General features: G+C 30.2%; 1 protein-coding gene across 1 annotated transcript; it reads left to right on the top strand.

Moving 5' to 3' along the window:
• Window positions 1-3,773: 3,773 nt before the first annotated feature.
• On the top strand, window positions 3,774-4,795 carry LOC135955367 (pupal cuticle protein Edg-78E-like). The gene is made up of 2 exons (XM_065505719.1): window positions 3,774-3,785; window positions 3,885-4,795. Exons 1-2 carry the CDS (start codon window positions 3,774-3,776, stop codon window positions 4,365-4,367), a joined length of 495 nt encoding a protein of 164 aa, XP_065361791.1. The 3' UTR covers window positions 4,368-4,795.
• Window positions 4,796-11,518: the final 6,723 nt, after the last annotated feature.

Here is an 11,518-nt window from a genome sequence, read left to right as displayed (position 1 = left end):
GGAATAGACAAACGCCATGATCTTAAAATATATGTATATAAGTGATGTTATTAACCGCGTAGGTAAGTGTTGCAAAATATTTAATAAATCGAATGATGAACACAAATATTGCAAACTAACGTTTTGCTGCAAGAAAAGCATGGAGTTCGTCTTATACATGATTTTGAACATCGTTGAACATCTTTGTCTAATATGGTAATAAACTTTTTGCGTAAATGCGTCAATCTTGCACTGCCTGACTTCAAATTAGCCACGTTCACTGACAATGATATCAAACTTTGGACAGATTTGTGTAGTTCCCTAAGACAATTTGATTAAGCAAAGATTCGGAACCCTGAACTTGAGGGTATAATACAATTTGTTATAAATAATTTAGATGAATTGAATAATTAATTTACTAGTTAATCTGATCAGAATATTGTTGATGAAAATTTAATGATGGACTTTGTTTTCAAATGTTTTTTAACATTATCAATACTTGAATTGTTAACTTAACGTTATTTTTTGCTTTTCTTTAACAATAAAATATTAAAAAACCGACATCAAAACTTCATTCTTTACTTTTTTAAAAAAATTTAAATTATTCGAATAATTCGATTAATTTTAAACGTGTGATCGAATTATTCGAACAAGTTAAAATCTCTTATTCGAATTATTCGTTTTATTCGAACAAGAGAAAAATCGAATACCCTAGTGGATACCCAGCGTGTGCTACTACGCTAAAAATTCATTATTAATAGAGGGGTTTTATAATAAACATTTTTATACCATATACATTAATATGGTATAAAAAAGTACCAAAAAAGAGATAAATTTAACCCCTTATAAATTCAAATTTCTAAAAAGGGACAGAAGTGAAAATTTGGGTTTCGCCCGTTTTATCCCCTTAAAAGTAAAAAAATTAAAAAGTACCATTTTTTTGCATAAATTTAGATTATGTTCGACTTTTAGTGCTAGCTTTATTAGTTCCGGAGATATGAGATGCCGATTTAAACTGGTTTTAACCCATTTTAACCCTCTTAAAATTCGATTTTCCAAAAATCCATTCTTAGTAGATCTACACATCATGTGAGGTACCTACAAACAAAATTTTTAAAAGTTCAAATTTGGAAAAAATGTTAGTGTGGGGAAATTCGAAAATCGGCTTTAAGAATGGACCGAATGGTCCTAATGTAGGATTTTAGGTATATAAAACCATCTTTCCTTTCCAATGAAACCAGTTTGGAGCTAATCGGTTGAATGGTTTCCGAGTCTATAACGGATATAGGTAGAAACATTTATTGTGTTTTATATATAGAGATATATATGTATGTATATAGATAGATTGGAATCATTATCTAAATTAAATATAGAAAATATGAATATCCAATAATAGATATTTATAAGACCTTTGCATCGGTAAATCGGACCTACAATTGGTCAAATCGTAAAAAATATTTTTTTCCCAGATTTTTTTTTTCACCAAAAGAAATTTTTTTTTGTTATAAATTTTTTTTGCACAAATAAATAAAAAAAAAAAATTTCCCATAAATTTGTTTTTGCTAATAAATTAAAAAAAAATTTTACAATTTTGAAAAAAAAAAAAAATCCAAAATGTATGTATGCAATGCAACCTTAAAAAGTCGAGCGATTCTTAACGCAACCGTGTAAACTTTGATAATGTTTCATATCGCAAAATGTATGAAAAAGTAAAAACAGGCAGTATGATAAGTTTTTTTTTAAATTTTAACTACGCGTTTGCATGCTTTGTCTTGATAAAGATATGACTGCATTGCATACATACATTTTGGAATTCACCCATAGTGACGTCCCTTTTTTTCGGCTGGTTAGCTGTCGATTCGGCTGGTTAGCTGGGCTTCACATACGATCTCTTACGTTTCGGGTTATCATAATAGATCCATTTTTCATAATGATTGCAAAAATGGTTTTTCATTTATTGTTCCCATGCGTTCAATTCGTACATGCAGAATCGTCTTTCAAGATCTTTCGGCTTCAATTCGGATGAATCCTGTCAAAATCAAACATTTTTTAGACTTTTTTTTTCAAAATGGACCCTTTTTTTATTTTTTAAATTTAAAAAAAATTTGTTTTTGCAAAAACAAGTAAAAAATTATATGTCTTGTGTTACAAAACATTTATTTTGATAGATATCCCACTCGAATTCCACTAAGAGGCTCTTAAAGGAAAAGCCCTAAGTTTTCATTGGAGCAAAAAAAAATAAAAACAAATAAAAGAGCTTCACCAAATTATACTTCAAAATAAAAATTTTTAATATTTTTAGGTAAACAAAATTATTTTTTTTTTCAAGTAATTTTTTCATTTTTTGAAAAAAAAATTTTCGATTTTTTTTTTAATATTTAGCGAAAAAAAACGTTGGGTAAAAAAAAATTCGGGTTCAAAAATATTTTTTCCGATTTTGACCCATTGTAGGTCCAACTTACTATGCTCTCATATATGTATGTATGTCGTTGCAAAGGTCTTTGAAATATCTATCATTAGATATCCATATTGTATATATTAATGACTTTGTAATCCAGATATATGTCAAAAATAGGTAAAAATAGAGGTTGTCCTGGTGTTTTCCTTATATCTCAGCCATTTGTGGACCGATTTTCTAGGTGAAGAAAAAAATTTTTGATTTTGGAAAAAAAATTCAAAATTTTTTAATTTTTTATAGCTATTTAAACTATTTGGGACACATTTTGCTAAGAACAATAGAATAGGATGAAAAAAAAACATATTTTTGGCCAAAATGTCAAACTTTGTACCCCTCTAACTCAGAGAGTGCTTGACTGATGTTGTTGAAAAATTCTGTCTGAATTACTATCCAATAGGATTTCAAAAGATGGTTCACTCGACATGAAATCCCCCAAATATATATTTTAGCCGGCATATCAACCTCATTTAAGGTGTCAAAGATTACTTTATTGTTCTCCTTAAAACTTGTGTTACACAGCAAAAATACTGCAATTTCTGAATCTACTCTTTTAAGTATCTGCCTCAACATTTGGTATTTATCACAAACATTTTAAAATTGTAACACTAAACATTAGCAAATTGGCCAAAGTGAACCAAAAAAAAAAAACCATATAAATAAAATAAATGGTATTTTAAATACAAACATCTTTTTTCCGTTTAATGTTTAAAGTTTAAAATTTTGAATTTAAAGTTTAATAGGGGATTAAGAGAGCACTCACACCAACAAAGAAGATAAACAGTTAAAATTTAAAATACATCATATATTTAGTTTATTTCTTGGTAAATTAGTTATTGGCAAGAAAATGTTTAATGTTTAAGTTTATAGTGTTGGCTGACATACATGACTTACCCACCATCTCCGTAACCATCATCATAAACATCATTATGATCTCTATTTATAATCCAAAGCCAGAGTATGTACCAATACATGGTTATTATGTACAGATACCTACTTATTTATTTATTTATATGAGATATTGTACAATTATTACCAGTTTACATACTAAAAAAATAAAATATTTATGTGGAAAAAATACTTTAAAGTGTAAAATTATTAATTTGTTGAGTATTTTTTTTGTTTGTTAATAATTTTTCGGTTTTTTTCTTGTCGTTTTGCGTTATTTTAATTTCGTTGCTGTTTTTTAGTTTTGAGGGATTGTATGCAATTAAATTCTGCGCATATAAATATGTGCAGGTTTGCCACAAATACTTTATAAACACTTTAGATCTTTAAGATTTAACATCACAATTTAAATTCTTAGACAATTCTCCTACACTTCATAAGCTCAACAAAAATGTTCAAAATTGTAAGTTTCCTTTTAGTACAATAAATTTAAGTGAAATCAAACTGTGTTGTAAGCAAATAATTAAATTATCCCTGCCTCCTGCACTCAACTGATTTCAAGGACTCTCTTTCAGCAGGAGTTAACAAAACAATTAATAATAATGAAATTTGTTTCTGTGCTTTCAATATTTTACAGCTCATTGTTTCTTTAGCCATTTGTGGTTGTGCCTTGGCTGTTGATTATCAGGCTGAAGCTCGTAATTTCGTTAACGAAATCAAAGAGGATGGTAGCTACAATTATCAATTCGATACCACCAACGGTATTGCCCAGCAAGAGTCGGGTGTTGGCGGCCACTATGCCACCGGCTCTTCCCAGTACTATTCCCCTGAGGGTGAATTGATTCAATTGACTTATACAGCCGATGAAAATGGTTTCCAGCCACAAGGTGCTCATTTGCCCACCCCACCACCAATTCCAGCTGCCATTTTAAAATCATTGGAATACATTCGCACCCATCCCTATCATGAGGAACAGCAAGCCGCCAAACAATACGGCAATCAGCAACAACAACAACACCAACAAGGACCTTATCGTAAATTCTAATTTAGAAAAATAACAATTGTACGTGATTGCGATATTTGCTGTGATTTCATTCTTGTCTTCCAAGTCTGTCCTGTCTTCTCCATCCATCCAACCAACCAACCATCCATCTACTATTTGTCTGTCTATAGGAAAAATCTGTTTATGTTGTTTAACCATTTTATTTACACTCACTCGCTCCTTACAAAATGTATAAATACATGAATACCGCCATAAATATTTACATACATCCATACATTTAAACACACTCTACATATTCATATTTAAATCTTTACATACTTATACATATATTGTACATCTACTTTACATCAATTTTACATACATACATACATAGTATATCCTTAATATCCATTTTGTGAATAGTGAGAATAGAGAACATGATTTTGTTATAAATATTATTTTGTTAAAATAAAAATTGTCATCAAGAAAAATCTCTCTAGTGTTTTATTTACATTGAATACAAAAAACAAAACAAAAATCATATAATTTTGTAGAGGATTTATTTACCAAAGGATTTGAAATATTTCTAAAAATTATGTTGTCATTGTGACATGACAATTCATAAAATGTCTGCAATTTGTATAAGAAATTTGTGAAATTTATGATGCAATTTGTAACTTGAAGGAAATTTCCTCAACGGCTTAAAGAAGCATCTACTAGGATAGAAAGAATACTTTTCGATTGCTTGTAAATAAATTACCCATAACAAGTAAGAGAGCAATATTCGGCTGTGCCGAATACAAATTTTAAATATTTTTAGGTAAACAAAATTTTTTTTTCCAAAGTTGTTTTTTTAATTTTTTGGAAAAAAAAATTTCGAATTATTTAAAACTTTTTTTTTAAATTTTTAAATTTTTTTTAAATTTTTCAAATATTTTAAATTATTACATTTTTTTCGGGTTAAAAAATATGTTTTCCGATTTTGACCCATTGTAGGTCTTATATACATCGTTGCAAAGGTCTTTGAAATATCTATCATTAGATATACATATTGTCTATATTAATGACTTAGTAATCCAGATATAGGTCAAAGATAGGTCAAAAATCGAGGTTGTCCTGGGTTTTTCCTCATATCTCATTAATGGACCGATTTTGCTGATTTTAAATAGGAAACATCTCGAAAGCATGTCTGACAGAATTATTGAAGATTTGAATAACGAAGATATCTGGGGTCTTCAGAAAATTGATTTCAACAGACGGATATGGCTTAATCGACTACGCTATCTATAAGGATCCAGAATATAGTATATACTTTATAGGGTCAGAAAATTATATTGTGGATATTACAAACGGAATGACAAACTTGTATGTATAACAAGTAAGAGAGCTATATTCGGCTGTGCCGAATCTTATATACCCTTCACCAAATTATACTTAAAAATATTTTTTTTTTAAATATTTTTATTTAAACAAAATCAAAATTTTTTTTTTTAAGTTTTAAATTTTTTTTAAAAAAATTTTTTTTTTCCAAATTGTTTTTTAATTTTTTTCATATTTTTTTTTTTAAATTTCTTTTATTAATTTTTTTGGAAAAAGAATTTATGACAAAAAAAAAATTTTTTGATGAAAAAAAAATTCGGGTTAAAAAATATTTTTTTCCGATTTTGACTCGTGGTATGTCCAACTTACTATGGTCTTATATACGTCGTTGCAAAGGTCTTTGAAATATCTATCATTAGATATCCATATTGTCTATATTAATGACTTAGTAATCCAGATATAGATCAAAAATAGGTCAAACATCGAGGTTGTCCCGGTTTTTGCTCATATCTCCGTTATTTATGGACCGATTTTGCTGATTTTAAATAGCAAAGTTCTCGAAAGCATGTCTGACAGAATTCTGGGGTCTTCAGAAAATTGATTTCAACAGACAGACGGACATGGCTTAATCGACTCCGCTATCTATAAGGATCCAGAATATATATACTTTATAGGGTCGGAAATGAAATATGTAGAAATTACAAACGGAATGACAAACTTATATGTATATACCCTTCTCACGAAGGTGAAGGGTATAAAAACAACCAGACCTAAAACAAGTAAGAGAGCTATATTCGGCTATATTTATATACCCTTCACCAATATATACTTTTAAAATTTTTTAAATATTTTTTGGTAAACAAAATTTAATTTTTTTTCCAGTTGTTTTTTCGAAATTGTTTTTTTTAAATTTTAAATTTTTTTTTTTTAAATTTAATAATTTTTTTTTTAATTTAAAAATTTTTTTTTTTTAATTTTTAAATTTTTTTTTTAATATTTTGTGAAAAAAAAATTTGGTAAAAAAAAAATTCGGGTTAAAAAATATTTTTTCCGATTTTTACCCATTGTAGGTCCAACTTACTATGGTCTTATATACGTCGTTGCACAAGTCTTTGAAATATCTATCATTAGATATCCATATTGTCTATATTAATGTTTGGACACCTTCTGTCAATATTATGTTCCTGTCCACACGTGACAAATTCATATGTGGACAAGAAATTGTCCGATAAGTTAACAAATTGATGGCTTGTCAAGACGTAGGGTTAGCAATTATTTCAGCTCATGTCAAGCCGGTTTCTAAGATTTTTCTACTCTTTGTCGACATTGACTTTCCGACCTTCCCACTTTCCGATCCCAATATTGCCAATACTAACCGCAACTTATGTCTGAGTAGAATAGACCACATCCAGCCCGTAGTGAGGAGAATATTGTGACTGTAGCAAAGAGAGTGGGTGAAGACCGTGATCAATCACATTGGTTTAAAGACTTACAAAATCCAACTCATTCATATAGTATGATTGTATCAATCATATGGTTGCAGTAAACAAGTATATGTTTGTGACAACCATTTCTATGATGAACAATTTTATCATAATATGTTGTTCTCAGATTATGATATCCATAAACCGAGAACAACATAATATGGTAAGTCCTTCATCATAAAAATGGTTGTCACAAACATATACTTGTTTACTGCAACCATATATGTGGTTGATATAATCATGTGCATCTTAAATTAACCATATTTTAGTTACCACAATTATATAAAAAGTTACTGTGACTATAATATTGTTAAAAAACTTGAAATATTTCTTTCGAACTCCGACAGTAAAAAAGGCTTTAGCAGATCTCAATAAACCCATGATATACCAGCACTGGTCTTGAAGCAGTGTTCTTTGACACTAACCCGTCCGTTAGCAAACCATTTCAGCATATTATACCATGCCGGCGAATTTGTTATATGTTTGGAGGTTGCTAATGTCACGCCAATTCCAAAAAAAGAAAGAGTCTAAAAACACTGTAAATAATAGCATTATTTCTAAAGTTATGGAAAGTATGGTAATCTACCATCTGGACTTCAAATATTTAAGTCCAACAATTTATTTAACGACCGCTAGTATGTCTACGCTATACAGGAGACTTGCTAGCCTTCCAATCGGAAAAAGTGGTGTCGTTCTATACACCGTTTTGGCGAAAGTAAAGTGGTGACTCTAGATGTTTCCAGGGCGTTCGAAACTTATTACCTTTGGTGTCGGTATTAACTTCTCTCGTTTTATATCGTGCTTTCTCAGAGTTCGCACTATACGAGTTGTTATAGATGGGATCTCATCAAACAATCTCATGGGGTCGCTTTCAATGCTCGCTAGACTCAGTGTTGCATGTTGACACTAAAACGAACGACAGACCATGTCGCTTCATCTGTATTTATGGGTGGTGTAAATATTGCGAATCAGATGCTCTTGATGTTCTGAGCATGACAACACAATGTGATGTCCGCTGGTCTAAACAAATTTTTCAAGTGTCGAAAGAAGCATTCAAGTATCTCGGATTTCTGAAACGGTGTAGGGATTACTTCGCTCTATTTACACCACCTATCTATATCCGACCGAAAATGGAATACAACTCCCTTATATGGGCTGGTGCTTCAAAGTCTATTTTGGAGCTTCTCGAACACGTACAGAAGAAGGCTAAAGGACAGTAGGTTATCCAACTGTATTGATTTGCTGGAGCACCGTCGCAATGTGGACAGCATTCTTTTGGTACTTTGATGGAATGTGTTCTTATGAAATTAGGGAACTTGTTCATGATACCCGCAGATTTTTACGTAATACACGTTTTTCATCAAGAACACATCTCTTTGTGGTAGATTGACTAGTGGACCCCACAACACAATGCAGGGAAAATTCGTTCTTTAGACGTACTGTACATACATATATGTAACAAACTTCCGCTGAAGTGTTTCCTGTCATTTTCAATGTAGGAAAGTCCAAATCGAATGTCCACAAACACTACTCCCTCCCTACCATAACCTATTTCCCTAGTTCCAACACAATACTTTACATAAGTAGGGGTCATCCCCTTAGTTCTGGTCCAAGAAGAAAAAAAAACCATCCTCAAATTATGTCTGAGTCAAATAGACCACATCCAGACCGTGATTGAAGACCGTGATCAATCGATACAACGCCGGGTAACTTGGCCTCTCGTATAGAACAACTTGGAGAACTTTACGCCAGGCTCTTGGTTTAAAGACTTATAAAATCCTACTCGTTCAAGATTTGAAGCCGCCAGACATGAATTTACGTTTTAATTTCAGTAAATGGACTCTGCAATAGCTCAATGAAGATCGATTGTTTCCATGCCGAGTGTTATTCACTGACGAGGCATTTTTCTGGATAAATGGATAGGTAAATAAATAAAATTTCCGCATTTGGGCTGATGATCAACCCGAAGAGATTCTGGCACTGTTGTTGCATCCACACCCAGAGAGAAAATATAGTTGTACATGTTTGCTGTAACCATTTCAAAATTTTTACAAGTTTTTTTAACAATATTATGGTCACTGTAATTATTTACATGATTGAACCATCCGCAAATTATGCCTAAGTAAAATAGACCACATCCAGCCCGTAATGAGGAGAATATTGCGACAGTAGCGGAGAGAGTGGGAGAAGATCGTGATCTATCGATTCCACGCCGTGGATTTTGGCCTCTTGTATGGAACAACTTGGGGAATTTTACGCCATACCGAGATGTTTAAAGACTTATAAAATCCAACTCGTTTATGAATTGAATCCGCCAGACTTGAATTTACGCTTTAATTTCAGCCAATGGGCTCTGCAATAGTTTAATGAAGATCGGTTGTTTTCACGCCGAATTTTTTTCAGCAACTAGGCACATTTCTGGGTAAATGGATACGTAAATAAATAAAATTGCCGCACGATCAACCCGAAGAGATTCTGGAACTACTTTTACATCCACACCCAGAGAAAAAATATAGTTGTACTTGTTTACTGTAACCATTTCAACATTTTTACAAATTTTTTAACAATATTATGGTCACTGTAATTATTTATCTGATTATGGTAACCATTATATGGTTAAGTTAAGATTCAATTAATTGTCGCAATCATATACATGATTGTAGTAACTAAATATATGTTTATGGCAATCATGTTCATGATGAATCATTGTATCATATCATAATCATACATCATATGTTGTTCTTAGATTATGATTTAATAACATAATATGTTAAACCCTTCATCATAAAAATGGTTGTCACAAACATATATATATTTACTGCAATCATATATATGATTGCTACAATCATGTGAATCGTAACTTTGCCATATTATGGTTACCACAATCATATAAATAATTACAGTGACCATAATATTGTTAAAAAAAATTGTAAAAATGTTGAAATGGTTACAGTAAACATTTACAACAATATTTTTTTATCTATTTCGTAGAAAATATCAATAAATATAACTTAAAGCCTTTTTAGCTCAAGGTAATGTTGCTTCCTTAAATGTGTGTGGCTCTTAAAGTTAATTAATGGCTTCTGTTAACTAGTTTATACAAATTTAATATATAATTGTTTCATTCATTCTACAGTTTCATTTAAATGTTGCATGTTCCAATGAATTCATTTAGTAAATCATGTAATTTTGTGCCACATAAATATATATTTCGATAAATCTAGCCATTCATTCATTTGTATGAAAAAAAAATCATGTATTTATTTCATAAATTAATGTGCAGCTATCTTGTACATTATTTATAACCAGCTAAATGTTTAAATAATTTAAGGGATCCATTTGTTTTGTGAGAGTCTGCATTGAAATAAAATTCAAGGTAATTTTCAGCTACATTAGCTGGTTTATCTTTTTTTACTTTTTACGGGATGAGTATTGTATTTTTATATTAATCGGAAGTTGAATAAATTTTCATTTGCAAAAATTAATCATTTGCTGTTTGGTTTAGTGGCTGGTTGGTTGTTGGTGCTGCGATCCGTATTAAAAATCTTTGCTAAATGTTTGTATAATATGAAAGTTATTTTTTATTTATAGTGTGGATGATGTGAATATGAATGAATAACATTTTAGTGTTGCTAATTTTATGACATGACCTTAAACAAAATAGCTGTTAATTGATTTTTCTTGTACGAAATATTTCATCACATTACGTGTACTTATTAACATTATTAATTAATGTAGCAGAGGCCTAAATTAATTTATTATCTTTTAATACAAATGAGGCATGCAAATAAATGTTGGTGTAAGAGGAGTACAATCATTATTTAAATAATAATTTTCTAATGATTCATTAAATGTTCACACCTATTAATTGGTTGTGTTTTATAAATGGTTTAAACAGATGATGTGATGTGTGGGAATATTTCAAGTATCATCATATTTCATTTAGTCACATTAAAGTTTTAATGATTGTAGGAGCATGTGAAAATTGATTTATATTCTAGATAAATATTATTTATTAATGCTGGAAGTAATACAATGGGTTGTATAAGTTTATTTTCCATTCATAGGCAAGTAGGAATGTTATACACCAAATATAAATGTGGAAAATTCAACAATCTTGGCGAAATATATTTCCAACATATTTGGAATAAGTTTCACAGAAGCTACACAAACAGACGTTAAAATTAATATATCTTTATATAGGTCATCATACTTTTATACAAAACTCTGGAGTATCAAAATAGTTTAACAAAATACTAAGCTTCAAAACAATTACCTTTAAATTGTCTTGATTTATATCCACCACATTCCTCTCTTTAGGGTATTTCAGAGGTCAAAGATTTTACAAAAAAATGCTTGACTGTTAACCTTTTAAATACAGCCCTTCATTGTGAAGATCACGATCGTGCA

Source organism: Calliphora vicina, chromosome 3 (genome assembly GCF_958450345.1).
Source record: "Calliphora vicina chromosome 3, idCalVici1.1, whole genome shotgun sequence".
Classification (NCBI taxonomy): Eukaryota; Metazoa; Arthropoda; class Insecta; order Diptera; family Calliphoridae; genus Calliphora; species Calliphora vicina.
Note: the sequence above shows the minus strand (reverse complement) of the source record. Positions and strands in the feature narration are given on the sequence as shown.